The sequence below is a fragment of the Canis aureus genome, chromosome 8 (assembly GCF_053574225.1).
Source record: "Canis aureus isolate CA01 chromosome 8, VMU_Caureus_v.1.0, whole genome shotgun sequence".
Taxonomy (NCBI): Eukaryota; Metazoa; Chordata; class Mammalia; order Carnivora; family Canidae; genus Canis; species Canis aureus.
In genome coordinates this window covers 69,953,354-69,974,857 of record NC_135618.1, presented here as the reverse complement: position 1 = coordinate 69,974,857, position 21,504 = coordinate 69,953,354, and the positions used below count along the sequence as shown (strand labels likewise).

The 21,504-nt window shown below is 47.1% G+C and overlaps 1 protein-coding gene across 13 annotated transcripts in view; it reads right to left on the bottom strand.

Moving 5' to 3' along the window:
* CUX1 (cut like homeobox 1) overlaps positions 1–21,504 on the bottom strand; it is a 364,330-nt gene that overhangs the window by 268,820 nt on the left and 74,006 nt on the right. For 10 of the 13 annotated variants that reach the window (XM_077908104.1, XM_077908114.1, XM_077908113.1 and 7 more), the window contains exon 2: positions 17,263–17,373. The exons of 2 other annotated variants lie outside the window; for them this stretch is intronic. In XM_077908104.1, coding sequence (XP_077764230.1) covers positions 17,263–17,373 — 111 coding nt within the window. Of the gene's footprint in view, positions 1–1,308; positions 1,473–17,262; positions 17,374–21,504 lie in introns of those variants that run through there. One more of the 13 variants, XM_077908110.1, reaches the window with a different exon arrangement.

Here is a 21,504-nt window from a genome sequence, read left to right as displayed (position 1 = left end):
AAACTAGGAGAGATGAGAAACATGACTTCCTAGCTGGGTGCTGCATGATTTCAAAAGCGTCAGGGCCAGCTTGAATAGGTAAAGCAACAGGAAACTTGGAAAGCCAGGAAGCCAGTGGGACCACAGGGTTGGTCACCCCCATGAATCCTTTCACCATCCTCAACAGATGCCCACCATATCCTTCTGCACACCTGGTGAGCAGGCACCACCACATATCCAAGAGCCAGGCCACAGCAGGGCATGGCCAACTGCTCTATCCTTCTAGTTTGCTTTGCCAAATCCCTCTGCCATCACCTGGGCCACTTCAAACCTTGCCCACCCCAACCCCCAAGTACTCGGGGCTTCCCTGCTTACCCCTCAACGGCAATTTCTTCTCCTACTTCTCCAGGTGAGTTGCACCACCTGGAACCTTCCATCACTTCTGGCCCATGCCCTATTATCCACCCGAACTCACTCCTGCCCTCCACCCGGGATCCTGACTCCTCTTCCCACTTCTGTGACCAAGATCTTCCTTCGGAATCACCCTCCTGCCTCTCATGGGCTCTTGCTCTCCCCATCCACTGACACCTAGCCGCAAGCTCAGGTCCCCTACAGGGTTGGGAAAGCTGCCCTCTTAAACCTTGTCCTTCTCTGGCCACTGCCTACCTCTCCCTTGCCCTTCTCCACCAAACATTTCCAAAGTTCACAGTCTCTGCTTCCCCAATTCCACGATCAGGATTCCATGCTGGCATCTCATAGAACACGGTCCTATGTTTTGGTTTGCTGTCACCTCCACTCGAAGGTTAAGCAAGGAGAGGGCAGGCATCTGGGGTATTCTGTTCAGTGCTGCATCCTCAGGGGCTGGAACAGTGCCTAACGCAAAGGAGGTGCACAGTAGGCGTTTGCTCTATGGATCCGACCTACTACCATTTGCTAACTCATTCTCGCCCAGCCTGTGAAAGCAGCATCCCAGATGTTCTGGCTCCGCCTTTGTTCCGGGAACATCCACATGCTACACCACAGTGTGCAGCACCAACTATGCAACTTGGATATACGGCCACATCCCTCCTAAGTATATGCCCTGTGGCCACTTGGCAGAGGGAAGTCCAGGCTCTTTAGCCTCCCTCCAGAGGCTCTGCACCATGCCATTGCCCACCCCACCTGCGGCGGGGCTGTTCGCGCCTGGTGATAGCCCCACATGGGCCCATACTGGCATAGGGCTCCCGCATCTCCCACGGGGCCCCTTCCCTTTGCCCCAAGCGGCCTCTGGGCACCATCCTTGCCATTTTGTCAATTACTACTTTTTACTGAAATGCTGCATCTCCGTACCTGTTTCTGGGCTGGGGGTTGGGGACTCCCAGCACCTCCCAAGTGGCACAGGACCCAGAGAGGGCTAATTGAGGGGTGGGCCTCAGTCATTCCTGCCCCAGGCTCCCCGAGGCCAAAGTGCCCCGCAGCCAGCATCCGGCTCCCCTCCTCCTTCCAGGCCAGGGCAATGCTGTTTTCGCCTCCACTCCTACAGGACACGGCAAACCCAACTGCACTTTGGCCAGCAGTGACTTGAAACAAACCCGAAAGTTTACTTTGGAAAGGAGTTAATAATAAAAGTTGGAAGGCGTCTTTGGGACGATAAACACCTCCTTTCTCCTTTCTCCCAGCTTCTGGCACAGCACCTTCCCGGGTGGAAATGCTTTCTGGGACACAGCTTCAGGGCTCCCGCTGGTGAGGCCACCAAGCCCAGGACAGGAGGTAGATGCAGAGGGGGAAAGCAAGCCCCACAGGAAGCCAGGGAATGTGTTTCTCATCTACTGAAAGCAGCAATACCATTTCTTTTCATGTCCTCTTTTCATTCTTGGAAGAGTCACCAGAGGCTCAAAACCGAGAGTGAAGTTTTTAAAAGTTGGACGGACTCTTAAAACCCTGCACTGCACCAGGAGGCCTGAGTGATGGCCCCTCCAGTTTTCAGAAGTAAATGCAGAAGCACAAGAGGCACCTTTTGATCCCAACAGAAATCATTCCATCAGTGCAGAAGATCTGTCAGAGCCATACCACCAGAATAAACATCTCTGATAACAAAGTAATGTTATGATGACAAGAAGGCACTTAAAAAAATATCTGAAGAGCTAGCTAGGACTCTGAAATAAGCTAAAACAGAGAAGACTGTATTCCTTTTCATCCTCAGGTAGGAGGAAGGCAGAGTTTTTCAAGCTTATACAGCACAACTGGGCTTGCTTTTAGATCATAGCTTGAACAGTGTTAAATTCTGCATTTTAACACAACACTCTCCTTTAAACAATGACCTGCAATCCGTCTCACAAAGAGACTGAGGAGGCTACAGACTTCCTGATAAACATATTAAGGCTCCCTTGGGAAGAAACAATCCCTCCTCTGATTGGCCACAGTCATTTCAATGGGCTGAGACATATTTTATATTGAAAACTTTATTGACCAGCTAATGACAGGGAAAGAGAAGGTTAGAAATTTCGAATGAAGCAAACTTCTTCAGAAAACCATAAATGGTCCTTCCGGCATTGTCACTACCATAAAAATCACTTTTTAAACTTTTACAATTAAAAACAAAACAAAACAAAAAAAAGAAAACAGAAATAACTCTTTTTTTCATCATTCAAAGTGAAGCTCTGAAAGTTTTCCTAACTTAGGGCTGGAAGACACAATGATTATTTTTAAATGTCTGGTTAAAAATTAGAAAGTCTCAAAGGTAAGCCACAAGTATGTGAACTAGCCCTGAACATTTCTATTTCTGGTCAAGCACCAAACACTGTTATAAATGAATGAAGATATTCATCTTCACTTTATAACGAAAACAGTCAAATGCATTTAGGAAATGAAAAAAAAATCACTAAACCAGAAATTCTTATTTTATGTGCATCATGAAACCTACGGAAAATTATATAGAAATTAGTATGATCCGAATATCCTGATCCTTTTCTTCTGCCGGTTTTAATCAAAAGAAGAAAGAAAGAGGGGAAAACGTCTATTAAGAAATCTATGATCATAGTTGATAATGTGGGAAAACAGACTTAATCTTGTTTGCTTAAGAAAAAGGTAAATAGCTAGTTCCCAATTCTTTTTATAAAAACTAGTTCATTATTTTCTTTAAAAGGAAAATGTCCACTTAAATATAAATACTAACAAAGGCTCTGTATTTTTTTTCAAGATCTTCAGAATCCCTGGAATAATGCCTGCCAACTAAAACACCTACTATGAATTTAGTAATGGGTTATGCAAACATAAATTATAAGGCCAGACATTTTAAAAGGAAAAAAAGGTGATTTATTGACGTGCTGGAGACACGGCAGGATAGAAGCACTATTTCAATTTTCCATATATTCTTCAACACTGCAGATGTGTTAATGCAAAAAGAATTTTAAAATAAAAATGACTCTCAGCTCTTCTGGTTCTAACTTATCAGTTCAGTTACTTATAAAGGGTTACCATGGAACTCACTTCTCACACTTGTAATTAAGAAAACGAACACAAACATTTTATCTAATTTGAAGAACAAACTGATTTGAAAGAAAAAGAAAGAAATATATAAACATTTCCCATATATTAAAGGAGGAAAGGGAATCAAACCCCAAGTTCTGTTCTCCACGGTATTAAGCCCAACCTGTCCTCATCAAATTTTTTACTATTCACTTCATTCCTAACTCACAGGTCACTGGCAGAGGGGTTTCATATCACTGTGGGAACCAGCATTTTTTCTTTGGCAAAGCAATCATTTAAATATATATGAAATGCTTTTCGTGGCTTGTTTATATACAAACAGAATAAATAAAAATTTCCTCGTCGTCACTAACTTTTAATGAAAGGAAACAAGCTATCGCCCTTCCCTGAACAGGTCATGGGAATCACAGTGACCGATGAAAATCCCTAACACACATCATCAGTAAAGGGATCTTCATTTTTCTTCACTTTGTCAGTGGGTGACAGCTTCACGAATGGCCATTTCCGAAAGCACCACATAACTGGCTGAACAAATCTATCTCAAAACGAGCTAGAAAACTCTACTAATGAAGAGCGCATATTTTAAAAAGCAAGCACAAGAAGAACATCCCTCTGTCTTGGGCCCTATGCATTCCTCCCCCAAGAAGGCTAATCTGTGCTCATATGTGTGTGTGTGTGTGTGCACATGCGCACACGTGCATGCGCACACACACACACACACACACACACACAGAGGCACGATATGGGCTCCTGGCACTTTGATTATGTGAACACACCTGACCCCGGGGAAATAGGCTGAGACCAGCCCCATATTTCAGACAAACCAAACAGCCAATAGACAGTAATGGCTTTAAGCTACTGATGGCTGGGGCCAAAAATGAAGAACCACTTAATCTTCTGAACGAAACTGTCAATGTTAGGAGGCCCAGGGCTGACCTTCCCCCTGATCTTAATCACAGCCACCTATGATAACAGAGTGGGGTTTATTTTTGTGCCTGGCTCCAGACTACAATGATCAATCCTTCGGTTGTGACGATTCTCCATCCATACAATGAACTAGGGCAAGTTAAGAGCGTCTAGTTTTCACAGATCCCTGCAGCCATACACAGGATGAAATTCACCTAAGATCTAAAGTAATTCCATCAAAACTCTCAACACTTTATAAATAAAGCTTCTCTGAGCTAATCTCCAAATACAGCGCAATTCCCATATATGGCCCAACAGAATTTTTAAAATGGAGGTGGATAAAGGACTCTAAAAGTGAATGTGGAAGCACAGCTTAGATGATTTTGAAGAGCGGGGAGGCCAGTCCCTTCCCCTACCAGATACCCAGGCTTAACAAAGAGATTGGGAAAGGTGGATCCCATGGTAAACGTTATGGAATGAGGGGCTCTCAAAAGACAGGTAAATCAGAGCTGCACCCAAGACCATCTACACAATATATTATAGGCCCAACGTGAAAAGCAAACACAAAAAAACTATTGAAAGAAAGCAGGAGACTGTCTTTATGCTATCAGCATGGGGCAGGTTTCTGACAAAAGATATGAGAAAATGTAAATTTTACAACTAAACCTGGAAAACATTTCACCTGCATTAAAATTAAAATCTACCGGTGACAACCGACACTGTAAACATAGCAAAAGGACAGGCCAACAGCCCAGGAGGATATACCAGCAAAGCACACATACAGCACAAGGTCTCAATTCAGAATGTTAAACTGCCCACAAGCTGGTAAGAAAAATAGTAAACAGCCCAACAGATAAAATAAGCAAAGGATACGAGCAGTTAAGACACTACAGATGAGGGATTCCTGGGTGGCTCAAGCAGTTGGGCGCCTGCCTTCGGCTCAGGTCACGATCCCACCTCAGGCTTCCTGCATGGAGCCTGCTTCTCCCTCTGCCTGTCTGTCTGTCCGTCTCTCTCATGAATAATAAATCTTTAAAAAAAAGATACTAAAGATGACACTGTACAGGCAAGTCATTGTACAAAAGGGTGTTCACCCACATTAGAAATAAGGAAACATGGCAAAAGTTGGCAAGGACACAGCCGGGAGCTCGCCAGTGGGAGTGACAGCACGCATCATCAAACGCAACTATTGGGCACATCAGACTGGTCGAGGCTGTGACTTAGGACCGCACTTCTGGGTGTCCACCCCACAAAATTCCTGAAGCCACTACTCCCCAGGGGAAGTATTATAATAAGAGAAGAGTGTCAGCAAACCAAAAATCCACATGCCATCTTAAAAGGTGATGGAGACATCTCCTGTGGTTCCCACACACAGCAGAATACTGTGTTACAGCTCAAATGAATCAACTAGATGCATAGAGGTAGCACCCAGGACTTACTCTCTAAAAGGTGAGGCACCCAGGACTTACACTCGGTGAGGCACCTGGGTGGCTCAGTCGGCTGAGTGTCTGCCTTCAGCTCATGTCATAATCCTGAGGTCCTGGGATGGAGCCTCACATCAGGCTCCCTGCTCAGTGGAGAGTCTGTTTCTCCCTCTGCCTCCACCCATCCCCCCACTCATGTGCAGTGTGCACTCTCTCTCCAACAACAAAAAAATCTTATAAAAAAATAAAATAAGTAACACTTGGTGAAAAAGGCAAGGTGTCAAAGGATATATACATATATAGCAAGATACCATTTGCATAGTACCATTTGTACAAACAGTAAAATACATGTACCCATACAACAACACACACTGCTTAGGAATGCATAAACACTGCTACAAATGCAAAAAGCATAAGAAAAGGAACCATCGGTTTCAGGATGGGGTTTCCATCTGAGGAAGAAGGTAGGAGAAGGAATGGAAGTGGGGTTTGAGCTACATGTGAAAGGTGTTATTTCTGTTTGAAAAAACAGGCATCAGAGGCAAATGGGCAAAATGTCAACATCTATCCAGCCCTCACGAAGGGCATGAAAATGTTTTGTTTTCTATACTTTTCAGTATGCGAGAAATATTTCACATAAAAAAAAAATAATTAAAGCCATTACACAGCTTGGTGTACAAGAGAACTGAGTCCCCGCAGGGAAAAATCCTACGTTGAGGCCTGTGAGTGGGGCTCAGGGAAGGCGGGGGGGGGGGGGGGGGGGGGCGCATGTACCTTCTGGGTCCTTCTGCCTAAGTGGCTACTCCCTCAGACAAGTTCTTGAAAGAAATGCTAGGCACATTGTCACCGGCTGTCCAACCTCAGGCTACTTATCCCAGGGGCTCTTGGCGGCAGCGCCTCTCTAAAGCACCCCAAGTGCCCCAAGTAGGGAACCACTGGGGCAGGGGGGATCCTGCAGCTAGAAGGTGCATCAGGAGGCAGTCACCCAGACCCTGTGCTCCCCACTAACTGCACTGGGACGTCTTGCTGCTGGGGAGGCAGGGAAGGGCAGCTCTGAGGGTCTGGCCTGTCACTGCCAGAGCTCAGTAAATGCTCCCTGAGGACCTGCTCTGGCACAGACCTGCAGCCAGTCAGCCTGGGTTGAAAACCTCCAGCCAGTTTGGCCGCTTATTAGCTACGCCTCTTCCTACTCCTCTCTGGGCCTCAGTTTACCTCTTTGCAATGGAGATAAACAGGGTGCTTACCTCACAGGCATCCTGAGTTCCGCCAACCCATCTGAAGTTGTTGGAACACTGGCGCGCACACACAGTACGTACTCAGTGTCAGCTGTTGTCACTGGCTATTACATACCACTGTGTCCCTGCAGCGACCAGAGCCCTCAAAACAGAATCGCCCTGGGACTCCAACTCCACACACTAGAAGGATCACCATGACTCTTAGCTGCATACCAAAATGAATTCTTTTTTTTTTTTAAGAATTTATTTATTGATTCATGAGAGACACAGAGAGAGGGGCAGAGACATAGGCAGAGGGAGAAGCAGGCTCCCTGCAGGGAGCCCAATGTGAAACTCAATCCCAGGACCCCAGGATCATGACCTGAGTTGAAGGAAGATGCTCAACCATTGAGCCACCCAGGTGCCCCAACTGTCTCTTTCTTGACTGACATTCTTTCAAGACAGAAGGGAAGACTTTTCTATGCTCTGGTTATAATAATCCCCTAACCAATGCTTTTGAACTAACGTCAGATTGCAGGCTACTGGCTCCCGACTGGGTACACTCCCACAGAACACATACACGCTTGCACATACACACACCTTTAAATGAGTGTGTCACTTCAAAGTAATACTCAAAAATCAGTACTTTGGGAGCACCTGGGTGGCTCAGTAGTTAAGCATCTGACTTTGGCTCAGGGTGTGATCCTGGGATCCCGGGATCGAGTCCCACATCGGACTCCCCTCGAGGAACCTGCTTCTTCTCCCTCTGTCTATGTCTCTACCTTTCTCTGTGTCTTTCAAGAATAAATAAAATTTTTTTAAAAATCAGTACTTTTTCCTACTAATAGAAGAGAAATTGCTGACAAGTAATGAAAAGGCAGCTTCTAGAAGCTAAAAGGAGACAGGGTAGCACAGTGGTTACAGCCTTGTTCTCAGGAGTCTGCTGCCTGGTAGGCAGGTGGCTGACAGACCATGAGGCGGGATTAGCGACACTTTCCTAGTGAAGGACCGGGAAACGTCTGTAATGCACTCAGCATAACGCTTTGCTCTTAGCAAATGTTTGATAAATATTAATAAACAACAGTGCGCTACAATTCCAACCAAATTTGATGGCCTTCACGTTTGGCCATTATGCCTTACAACCTACACACGACAAAGGTATCTCTGGAGAAGATCTCCACAGAGTGACCTCCTCCATTCAAAATGCACTTCAGTGGAGGTTATCGCTCATAAAGATACATTGGGGGCTATATGAAAAGAAGAGCTTCCAAAGGGTGAGTCCAGCCCAAGTATTTCTATGAACAACCAAGTTCAGCCAAAGGGAGAGGAAAATGACCATCTCTATACATATGGAGGGAGCCTATTTTTATTTCGTTTAATACTCACGTCTGCAGTAGAAACCAGGTCTATAGTTACACAGACTGACAGGTCGAATCTAGGCTGTTAGAGGATTTTTATGACATTCATGTTCCTTTATGGCTTCAAAATACACTCACGAACACAAATTCTCCTTTCAGAAGATTAGGTTTTAATAACGTACATACAACGCGCCATTTATTGAGCTTCTACTATTTGCCAAAGCTATTCTGGGTATTCTACAACATGTTGCCTGACTCATAACTCCAGGATAGTTGTCATCACTCCCAGTGTTTGGACGAGGACACGGAGGCCCAGAGAGGTTGTACAACTCGGTGTGGTGTCGACTAAACTTCCATACCACATGAATCCAATTACAGTCTCTTCCTCTTGCCAGTTATTAAACTCTTAGATAATTTGTCTGTTAGACTTAAAATAGCCCTTTAAAGACTGCTAGACACAGAAGGAAGCGACGCACGAGCTCAGGAAGGAAAGGGAACGGCGGCTGTGTCCACATTTCAGGGAGTAATCCAGACAGGCGTCCCCACGGGGTTCACAGGAAGCAAGTGTGGCCTGGGGGAGAGAGGAGGTGACTCTGAGACACCACCTTGCTGCTCCTCGGCAGGGTTCCTGTGTCACCAACACACACACACACACACACACACACACACACACACACTCTTCATTGATGACCTAAGAATTCACTTTTCTGGGCCAAAGGCAATTGAACAAAAGATGGTATCCCTCAAACTGCCAGAACTTCCTAACATCCAAACCAAAGAGCATCCAAGTCTCAGAAAGCAGAGGAATGGAACATGATGTCTGAAAGTAGCTGAATGATAAAAACAAATAACGATGACTGGGCTTTAAGCTGAAAGAAATTTTAGGGACGCCACTGCTCAACAACCTGCCCAAATTCATCCTTTGCAGGGGATGGGAGGTGTGTGTATGTGTACAAAGGGGTATTTCCCATCTTTGACTCTAAATACTGCCCTAACTCCCTGAAGAACCCTCACCCCATCCATATTCACTCACTACCCTAGTGTCCTGTTTCACTTCTGACCACCAATGGAAGTTATCCTGTCCGTGTGCCACATATTTACTTGGTCACTATCTGCCTGCCCTTCTGTGAGAGCTGGAACCTTCTCTCAGTCCCTGCTGTCTCTCTCCAAACCTCAGATTGCCCCTGGCAAGCACTCAGAGCTACTTATGAAAGGGAGGGAGGGAGGAAAGAACACAGGACAGAAATGTTTTCTGGGCACCTATTTTATGTTCCATCCATCTGATTTCATTCCACCTGCCTAGTAGCTGGGACATGATCAGTCCTGCAAACATACACAGGTCCTAGTCTCAGAATGTTTAGTGAACTTGGTCAAGATCATCTGGCCCAAATACCCACTCCACTCCCAACATGAAGCTAGACATTTACTTCCCTGGAATCTCACATGTTTCTCACATGATTCCCCCCAAGTATGCATGATATATACTTCTGTAGATGAAGGTGCTAGCACTGGACTCTCACTCCATCTGCTCAGGCAGGCCCAAGTTAATGCCCCTGCTCCACAGGCCTCCTGGTGCCTTGGAGCACACTGCAGGGTCTGCCAGGAATGCAGGGCAGACAACAGGGCAACTGGCCAGTGACTAAGTTGTGTGACTTACACCCATCACCCCCTCACACACGAGGCAGGTTTTCTCTCCAAGGCACCCCAAAGAGGAAATAAACCTCTTGGGTTGATCAGCTGGCTTAAAGGGTTTAATCGGTAACAGTTAAAATTCTCACTTTTAATTTTTAAACTTTTTCTAGTTAAAGTCTTATTATAACTTAACGGTAGGTGATTCTAGAATGATTAAACATCTGAGCTGATTATTTGAACTTTATAGTTTTGTCAGATACCAGAGTAGCCTTCTGGAAACGAAGCTGGTACTGCCAAGATGAAAATTCACCAGCTACTTTTATAGGGGGAGTTTGTTCAGAGTATCAGAGAGAACAAATGAATGATTTCCTACCCCCACAAAGAGAGGCACTGACAAAAGAGTTGGAGGGAAAAGTCACATACCATAAAGTTTACCCTTTAAAAGTATACAGTTCAGTGGTATCTGACATATTATTCACAGAGTTGTATAACCATTGCCACTCTCCAATTCCAGAACAGTTTCACCACCCCAGAAAGAAACTCCATAAGTGTTATGAGTTACCCTTCCCCGGCAGCCACTTATCTACTTTCTGTCTCTGTGGATTTTTGCCTCTTGTTGACATTTTGTATAAATGGAATCATGTGGCGTTCTGTATCTAGCTTCTTTTACTTAGTATAATGCTTTCAAAGTTCATCCATGTTGCAGTGGGTATCAGGGCTTCATTCCTCTTTATAGCCGAATAATACTCCTTCATATGGACAGACCACATTTTGTTTATCAATTTGTCTGTCGATGGACATTTGGGTTATTTTTACTTTTTGGCTATTTTGAATTATGCTGCTACGAACATTCATGTGCAAGTTTCTGTGTGGACATGTTTTCAATTCTTCTGGATATATACCTAGGGGTGGAAATGATGGGTCAGAGGATAATGCTATGTTTAACATTTTGAAGAAATGCCAAAGGGAGGCATTTCTTGAATTTGTTGGTTTTTTAAAAATTCTGTACAAAGAAATAAAATTGAAGCATCAAATAAAATGTTGCTAGCTGCCTGTCTGAGAAATGAATCTTGCAGAGTAATTTGCATTTTTGAGAATTCTGTTTTAGGGACTCCTGGGTGGCTCAGTGGTTGAGTGTCTGCCTTTGGCTCAGGTCATGATCCCGGGGTCTACAGGGAGCCTGCTTCTCCCTCTGCCTATGTCTCTCTCATGAATAAATAAATAAAATCTTTAAAAAAAATTTTTTTTTTAAGAATTCTGTTTTATAAAGAAAAGATTCCTAAATAAATGCTGTAAATATGGCTAAGACTTTTTCATACTACAGTTGTTATCAAATGTCCATGATACCAAGTGCATGGCTCAATACAAAGGCCTTGCCCTTGGAAAGTGGGAGAAAGTAATTGTACTAGAACTGAGCAGTGTGTTGGGGGGATATCTAGCTGTGCCCAGACTGCACCCCCTGGCCTTCCAGGCTTGCAGGCCTCCTATTCCATGCCTTCCCTGAAAGGTCCAAGTCCCGAGGGGCATGTCTGTTCTGCCCTCCTCTATGAAAGTCACAGTCTGTCAGCTGACACTGTGGGTCTTCAATGAACCCACTCACATGTCCAGTGAGAAAGAAAATTTATGCTGGTGTTTCTAGTTCTTTTGTGGGAATTGATTTTAGATTCTTATAAGGAGGGAAGCAAAAGAACAAAAAACATGGTAAAACATAGAACAGTGGTAAACTGAAGATCCAGGCTGGTCTCCTGAGCCCGTCCATCTATCTGTAGAAAACAGGAGTGGAGAATGTGCTCAGGGCTCAAGTCAAATGTTGCCAGGTGTTGCTAATAACATCTAAACAGGGTTGCACAGTCAAAAAGACACAAGGAGTCAGTCACATGTGAGCCCAGGAACTCCCCCACCCCTACTCCACAATGCAATGGTAACACAATCCTTGCCAGGGACCCCTGCAGGCACCCCCCCCCCCCCCACCGCTTCCCCCACTGCCTCCTGAGCCCTGGCCACACGGGCTCAAGGCAGCCCGTGCAGGACGTGTCCATCTGCATCGCAACTTGAAGTGACTCTCTTTTTCCAGGCTGAGTCACTCCCTTCAGTGGCTATATAAAGGCTTGGAGGCAGTGACCAAATGCATTTGGGCCTGGGCCATGGCTATATATTACTCCCTCCACCCTCCCGCTGCCTGCTGACTCCCCCTCTCATGGGGTATGCAAGAAGACTCCTAAAGCCTGCAGTGTTGTCCTCAGCTCGGCAACAGGGACCAGGTAGCCTGCGGGGGAGGGGACAACCCATGCTCTCTTTTCTTGCTCCAGTAGTCCAGCCTGATCAGTACAGAGATGACCGGGGCAGTCCTGAAGGAGGTGTCCCCCGCTACCTCCGCCAGAACCTATCCCTGGCCCAAGCCCCACTTGCCAGAGGTGGGAAGGGATCCACAGACCTAGTTCGATTTGCAGATGACAAAAAAGGTTTCTTTCCAAGTTGTATCTTGAGATGACTCTGGGGCTTTTACAAGTTTCCCAGGAATGTAAAATTCAAAAAGCACTCCAGCCTGGGACACAAGGGGCGAATAAGATTGTGCCACCCAGGAAATGAACTCCAGTGAGCAGGCAGTCAAGTCAGCCGCAAAGAGAATGTTCCCGGTCACAGATCTCCTAGGACTGCCTTCCAGTATAGACATGAGCCAGGAAGGGGCAGTCAGTCCCGGCCCAGCCCCCAGGCAACCAGGCCCACAATTGTCAGGGCTGCACTGGGCTCTGCCATGATGATGGGAGCCAGATGGAACCCTGGACTTGGGCAGGAGGGACACAGAAAACACGACCCCGAATGTGAGTGTGTGTGGTGGGCCAGGTGTCACGATGGTTAATGCTCCGAAGAGCCAGTTGAGGCAAGAGGTTATCAGAGCAGAAATGACCAGGGAGAGCCCCCAAACGGCAGCTCAGTCAGTGTGGCCCCTTCTATAGGAAACATAAATCAACCTAGCCAAGGCAGGCAGACAAGTGCCTAAGACAGATTCCAGGGTAGCAGCTGGACACACGGATGGGACAGAAGTGAGCCCTGAGGGTGGTTTTGTGATAAAATCCCTGCACCCCGGGTCTTTGCTTCCCCTCTTCTCCTGCCTGCCCCTGCCCCCCAGCAGAGGATGGTTCTTCTCTACTGAAAAGAGCTGGAACAGAGCAAAAAAAGAGCCCCTGCTCTCTGTGGAAGCAAACTGAACACTGAGGACCTTTCTTCTGAGAGGAGAGCTTTCTATTCCAAGAGCCAGGCCGGTGCCCTGTGAGCTCGCCGCAGGGGCCTGCACCCTGTTCAGGCTCAGAGCCTGGCAGGTGAGAGCGCCAGTCCAGGGCCTACCATGCCTGGGCTCAAGTCACAGCTCATCCGAGCAGAGACTGCCACATTCTAGAGACTAACTGGCCCAAGGAGCCAACTTAACTGACAAAACAACAAGAGAAAAGGAATTCCAAAGTAGAATCCTGAAACCCTAGCACTGTCCCTTTCAAGGTCCCTGACTTTTAAGAAAGGACTCTGTTTCTAGGAGTGCAGAGCTGGCCCAGCATCCTGGACTAGTTCTAGGCAGTGCCTGCATGCTTCCATGTCCCGGGTCATCTGGTCTGCAATCGGCTGTGTCAACACAGCTGCCATCTAGGGCATCAGAAGCCATCCTGGCCTGTTCCTGGGATCCCTAATCAAAGCCACAGAAAGGCAAAAGGCAAGTGCTTTCGGGCCTACATTGCACACAGTTCTACCACCGCCAAGCTTCCAGAAAGCTACTGCTGCCCTGCCTGCGTACCTGTCACCAGCCTAACTTTGCCCTTCACCAGCCTCGGGCAGGAGGAAGGCACTGGCCCTGGTCATCACACTGGGGGTGGCCCAGTTCCCCCACCTGTCTCCTACCCCCCCAGCTCACTAGAGCCCTCCTGGCGTGGCCCTCCTGCGTCTTGCAGGCTGTGTTCTAAGCTCGGGGCTCTGGGATGAGCTCCAAGGAAGCCAGGAGAACCTAGGCAAGCATGCGCATTTCTTGGGCAGCAGGTCCTTTCCACTTAGCATTAGAACCAAGGCTCAAAAAGCAGCCCCATTTACCTACAGGAAGGATTACAGAGGCCTACATGTCTTACACCTTTATTACCGCTGACAAAGAGTATGTTTCTGGGGGGGAAGTCTGCATTCAGAAGATTCCAGTTATACCATCCTAGCCGTTACCATGCCAGATCAGGATGCTCTGCTTGCTGGTAACAAAGATAAGGAACTCTTTAAGAACAAGGATAGGACTGTATCCTCAGGGTGGAACCATTTGGCACATGGAAGGTGCTCACAAAATATCTGTAAAATCATCACCTATTACCACAAACCAACTTTTTAAATACTTTAAGCTGAAACTACCTGCGTTTGTTGTGTTTTCTTAAAGTCCTCGGAGCTAACTTTAAGGAGCATAAATCAACTGTGCTCCACAGTATATATCCCAAGTTCATTCCAGTAAGAAACGTCCTGGACTCTAGATGCGAGGCTTGGGCAAAGCCCTCCACACCCTCATGCAGAGAGACACATACACAATTACACCAACACAAATACGCACCATATACACACACATAAATACATGCCATAAACACACAAAAAATATATACCATACACATATACACACAAATACACAGCACGCACCACACATTCACACCACACATGCCACACACACAAAGTCATACCATACACACAGAAAAAAAAATATACCATAAAACATACCAAACACATACAAACATACAAAAAACATACCATACACATACAAACACAAATATACAAACACACAAAATGCAAATATCATACACACAAAAATACACACCATATACATATGCATACACACCATACATCTACACACAAATACACACCATACACACACACACACACACACAGCAACCCTGTGAGCTAGGCCCTATTATTACACTTTGGGTAGGTGGCAAAACTGAGACTTTGGGAGGCTAAGTAATCTGCAGTGCCACCAGGCTGTAAGTCACCTGAGGTAATCTGGATGGAAAGTGATAGAATCTAGAAATACCCCAGTCTTTTATGCTCAACTCTCAATTATTAATTCAATATGGAATGGATGTTTTGTTACAAAATTAAAATTAAAAACCACTTTTCTTTACAAGGGACTCTTTTTTTGAATCAAAGCAATGTATAAAACTTTATTTTTGAAGTAACTGCAATGTTCTCCAAATTGATTACAATTTGGGGGTTAAAAAGTCATAAGCAATAATATTAACTGACTGTGAATGTATTAATTTAATGACATAAAATTGAAACCCGGATGGCTCAGCGGTTTAGCGCCACCTTCAGCCCAGGGTGATCCCGGGGTCCCAGAATCGAGTCCCACATCAGGTTCCCCACATGGAGCCTGCCTCTCTCTCTCTTTCTCTCTCTGTGTCTCTTATGAATAAATAAATAAAATCTTAAAAAACATATAAAATTGAAACTTAAATTTAAACATGTCCTTTAAATGAGAAACCTTCGCAGCTCTGTCCAGCACAGCACCTGCTCCTCCTGTGGCTCCTCCTGCATGTCCTCTGGTAGCTCCCAGCCAGAGGTAGAGCCCACCTTTCCCTCTGTACTTGAGCTTTTCCAGCTACGCTTGGGCAGGGCCAGGTTGGAAAATATAAACTCCCTATCAGGAGACAACCTTACTCACTTTGGACTTTTCTCTGGTGCCTAAGCCTGCACATGAGATCCACTAGATGTTCAACAGACACTAGGAACACATTTTCTTCCCAGGAACAATGAGGGAATCCAGTGTTTTCACCAGCCATAGGCACACTGGGTACAAACCAGTGGGCACACCACCAGCCCTGGCTCTGCCACACTGTCCACCCTGGAACGAGGGCCTTGTCCTCACATGGCCAATTTTGTGTCCACCTGAGGAAGATGCCTTTCCTGCCAACAAGCCGATTTTTTTTTTTAACCCCTGAGAACAAAGTTCTAAGCAACCTTCACTTTTCTATGTCTAATCTCTCATAGAGTTTCCCCTACAGTAAGTGCTACTCTGCTCAGGTGCTGAGTGATCTGCCCAGTCACAAGAAATAACTAAAGATGGGAGAAATATCAGGGCCCCTCTGCGTTAGGACTCCAAACAAACAGACAATCCAACATCCTCTCCCGATCCCAGGTCCTGCACTCACCAGAGCCCCAACATGTGCCACCAGAACCGCCCCCCCACGCACACACACATACCCCTTCCCTCCGTGTACACTACAGGACTCACCCCACACCCATTCTGGTTTAAGTGGCTTCACTATTTACAGAGAATTCTGGTTGGTTGGTGGCCTACGTGAACCTATCTTCTCCACCAGTTTGTGGGCCATAGGGACTCCACACAGTTTTCAAGGATGGACCTGGATAGGAAAATGCAAGGGGCGGTGCAGGAGCCTGCAGGCAGCTTCATGCTTCCCAGCTTCCTGGAAATTCCAGTGGCAGTGAGACCCTCCTTAGTGCAGAAGGAGAAGCCTGAGTGACTGCTAGCCCTGCCCAGCTGGCAAAGGCCAGGAGCAAGCAGGATGGCAACCTTCCTTCCCCTGCCAGGTGTGTTCTGGGAGCCCCTTCCCTATGGAAGAAAGGGTCTAAAAAACATGCCCTGCAAAAAAAATGCATCAAATGGCATTTACCACTCAAGCTGCTTCTTCCCCAACACTCTGGCGCCTGCGTCCCTTGCCCACGTTTTCTCCCCAAATATTTATTCTGAAAATAGAGAGTTGTTTGTTTCCCAAAATGAAGCCCCTCTAAATGCTGCCTTTGAAACATGTGCTTACAAGAAGAAAAAGGAGCCCGCGAGGTGCATGTTTCCTGTGCCCTTTAAGGCGTATTTCAGGAAACAGAAGCGTTTAACAGGCCCTACCAAGCTAAATGTCTGTTCTACAAGAAGGATCAGCACATCGCACCCTCAGATGGGCATGGCCTTCAGACGCCACATGGGGGAAGAGGCCCCATCCCACTAGGCCCCAGCACTCAGTGCCCCTGCAGACTTGGCCTGGCACTCTAACAGATGTGGGCAAGGGGTGCAAGTGCCAGAGTCCACGGATGGGCCACAGGCCAGCCACGTGCTCACACACACACCCATTTGGGTCCATATCTGCATCTGGAATTAGCTCATCCTTTCATGGGTCCAGGTGGCCTACCAATGCCCAAGTTCCCTGACCCACAGAGAGACCTGCAGAGTGCTGGGAACACCATGCTCACAACACGGCTCCTGAACATGTGCATGGACAGGGACACCCCTCTCAAGACACCCGGACAGGACTACAGCCTCACCTCTGGAGTGTTCTTCTTGAACTCTCGGCTCTGCTCAATGAGCCGTTTTCTGGACTGCTCACTTTCATCTTGCCGGTTCGCCAGCACGGTTGCGGTAGCATCAAGTTCCCTCTGTCCAGAAGAAAGAAGGGAGGAGGAGATGTCACTGCACTGCATACCAGGAGATCGTATTTGCATTTGACCAGAATATGGGAGAGACCCCTGGGCTCAGAAGGGGCCAGGGGGCAGGGGGTGGCAGGAAGGAAGTGGACACGTGGGCAGATCCCACCCATCACACCCATCCCGTGCACTGGGTGGGCCAAGAGCACCAAACTAGCACAGCCTGATGGTTGTGTATCCATGCGCACCTCACACATGGCTACTTCTATGACAGAACACGCCAAAACATTTTTTCTTTACTAAACCCAGCATCAGGCCAATGCCTAGACGCCCTCCCACCCCGAGTGGCTCACTGCTGTTCCTGACAGGCACTCCCCCTCACTACGTCTCTGTGCCCTGGTTCTGCTTTACTCTGGGCTGCTCATTGGGGCAATCGATTTGTCTTCAACAGGGCCTGGGATCTTCTGGAGTGATACTTGGTTTTGCTTTCATTAAGAGTATTTATTGTGGGTTTAATATACATGAGGCATCATGTCCAGGACAATCCAAATTAACCTGTTACTTGATTTCGGGAGGCATCTTTAAGAGGCAATCTCCAGGAATGACGATTTGCAGGACGTAGTCAACTCTGAACATGAGGCGCCTGGAAACAACAGTTATCCTCAAACTATCTTCCTCACACTGAAACTGAGAGTCACCAGTTGTGAGGCCCCTCTGAGGACCTCTGCCCACACGACAAAATGACACTCAAAGCATCAGAGAAGCTGTGCCCTGGCCTCAGAAATTCTGGGAGAAGCAGGCCAACAGGATCTATTTCAAACAAGGCTGTGGCAGATGGGCCCAGAGTGGTGTCCTGGCTGACAGCAGGGGCCCAAGGACACGTTGCCGGAACCACCAAAAGGCCCATTTTCTTGCTGAGTGGCCTCAGTTACTAAAGACATGCACTGGCACATTCTGCTTAGGATTCAACGTGGCTGTTCCATGTGGCTTCTCCATGTCACGGCCCATCCCCTGAGGCCCAGCAGAGCAGGGACCCAATCGAAGATTGAAAGGCAAGGGAAATCAGAGATGGAAGTCCTTCTACAAACACCCAGGAAGCACGTGAGTCTCCCCCTCCATGCACCTTCCACCCACCACATGAAATTCCACCTGCTTCCCTTTTTGGAGGAAGTAACCCAAGTAGTCTGTAGGGTCTCCCAGTGGGCACTCCACTTGTACTCAGCAGGGTGGGCCACTGCCAGACAAGATGACAGGGCTCTGGAGCCAATATCCAGCGTGCTGTCGGCTTGGAAATCATAGACAGTTTTAACGGGGGGGAGGGACGGGGGGGCACAGACACCCCCCACCACACTCTCCCCTTCTCGTGTTTCTGGCATCACAGCAAATCTTGGTCAAACAAGTCCAAAAGAATAACATGGGCTAGGATTCAAGAACAGATGTCAAAGCTACTGCAAAAAAGAGGGAAACACTGTACATTTTGATAGACCACATTTGAAACACATCCCAGTCGAGTGAAGGCAAGAAAAAAAAAAGAGCAACCAAAACCAATGTGGTGATGCGGGGACGGAGACGGAGAAGAGAGAGCAATCGCAGATAAGCAGAAGGCTTTTCAAAAATATAAACAATCTGGTAAGGAGGAGGACTTAGACAGCTATATTTAAGCAGCAGCAGAAGAAGTTATAAAAGGAGGCTTCAAGAGAGGGGACCAACGCCAATATTGAAATATGACAGAAAAAGTAGAGTCGATGTTTTGTTCCCATCGCCTGCAGATGCAGAATACATGGAGAAAAACAAGAGCACGGACTGCTTTCAAGGAGGACCCTACTTCCTGGGAGGGGTGTCACCTGGTCAGCCAGGACCACTGGACACTGGGGGCACAGAGGTGACTGGGTGGCCCGGCCCTGATCCCTGCCTTCCCATCCAGGGAGACCAGTGCGGGGACGGTGGGGGCCATGCCGTGGGAGAAACGCAAGAGCACCCGGTCTGGTGGGTCCTGGGGTCCCAACATGTCCCTCTCATTGGAGTCCAGCCCAGCCTGATGCCAAGGAGCCCCATGGGTACATCCGTCAGAAAGTCCGACTCAGAAGTACTCAGCCCAGGGCAGGTCCCTGATGGAAGGCACCAAACCCACCTTTGTCACGGAGCCATGGGGCCAGGGCTCTTGGGGGGACTTGCTGGCAGTCGGGGATCCTCCAGGGGCCTGCCACACTCCCTTCCCCATCGGTGCAGACATACGCAGGTCCACATGAGAAACCACTAGGGGTCCCCAAATTTAACACCGCACCACCACCCGCCACCACAGAACAGATTGGCACAGCGAGGACAGGCTGCGCTTGCCTGGCCCCAGGTCCGGTTGGTCAGGCTTAGGGCTCACGATCTTTGATTGGGTCCCCTGCAAAACCACCACTGAGTCCTTCTGAAGGACATCAGGGCTTTCTAAGGTTGTCGGGACAACACAGAGAAGACACAGCTATTAAACATAAGCCAAATACTGTTTTATTATCTACCCAGCCTGCCTATTCTCAAAGTGTCAAATATAATGACACATTAACAAGAAAATTTAATGGGTTTAGGGGAGGTGGCGGTGGGGGCCTAAAATACAGAGCCCTCAGTCCCTGAGTCACCAATCACTTGTAAGAAAAAAAAAAAAAAGAGCATGTAGAGTCCTCACATCCAAAAAGCACTAAAAACTCACAAAGGTTGGGGGGAACCCAAATAAACAAAAAGCAAAAAACTGGGAACCAACTGAAGTGTCCAATAAGAGAGCATTGGCATCTCCACTCAAGGATCATTCAGCAACAGTTAAAAAAAAGTCCCACATGCAGTAGGAGATGGGATGATCTTCAAGATATATTTAAGCAAAAACTGCAAAGTGCAAAAACAATGCTTATATTGTTTGAAAGGGTATCTATACATACGTACCCTTGCATAAGCTTTGATTGTCTCCAGAAAGACACAAAAGATACTTGTAACTGCTTGGCTCTGAGAAGGCATGGTGGGGGGTGCAGGGACCGGCCCTTCAGCACAAACATAACCCTCAGAGAACATGGGTTTGGACATGGGTTTGGAGGCAGAATTTTTTATAGTGCAATCCCATAAATGTATTTTCTCTTCCTTATGATTTCCTTAATAACATTTTCTTTTCTTTAGCTTAGTTTAATGCAGGAATACAGTATATAACATGTGTAACATACAAACTACGAGTTAATCATGTTACTTGTTGGGCTTCCAATCAACAGTAGGTTCTGAGTAGTTAAGTTTTGGGGGGAGTCAAAAGTTATATGCAGACTTTTTTTGACTATGCCAGCGGTCAGCACCCCTAATCCTCACTGTTCAAGGGACAAGTGTACATCTTTGGACTATGTGAGCCATGCGCGTGTAATTACCTAATTGGAAAAACTGTACTATATGTTAATTTCTTAAATCCTGCTAATGTGAGTACAGATTTACATACAGAAATATATCTTACATCATGTGTCCCATACATGCGTGTTCATGGTCTCTATGTCCACCTGCCCAGGAGCAAAGGCCTGGAATAGATGACCTCTTGACTCGCTCTGGTAATTCAAAAAGTGAGGCTAACCCGTCCTTTGTCAAAACAACAGCTGTTTCTTGCACAACGCGCTGCGCGCCGGCCACTCTCCCAGCTGACGAACAAGGAGGCTGCGGCCAGTTACAGAAAACACCACTCACCCAGGCCAGAACTTTCCCAGGGAAGGGCAGAGGAGGGCGTCCCCTCAAAACGATTTAGAAATATTGTCCCGCTGGAAACATCTCTGAGTCCTAGGTCTGAAGTGACGGGGAGTTGGCAGGGCTGGCAGCAAACCCGCAGGCTCTGAACACACAGGCACTTCCAACTAGGCCAAAAGGGGTGGGAATTGTGCTGGGAAAGTGTCTTACAAGAACAGGCACCTGGATGCAGAAACTGCAATCAATTTTCGTTCAGAGTCATCAAGTGATGACCAATGCCAGGAGGTGACGAGGTCCAGAGCAAGACTAGTCAGTGGCTTCAGAGCCGAGTCTCCCCGTGCATAGGTACACTCCTTCTAGTGAGACCCAGGGGCTGCCAAAGATCTGGGGATGCCTGAAATCCCGCTTTCTTCACTGATCAGAATTTCTGGGACACTTTTCCTCCATTTTTTG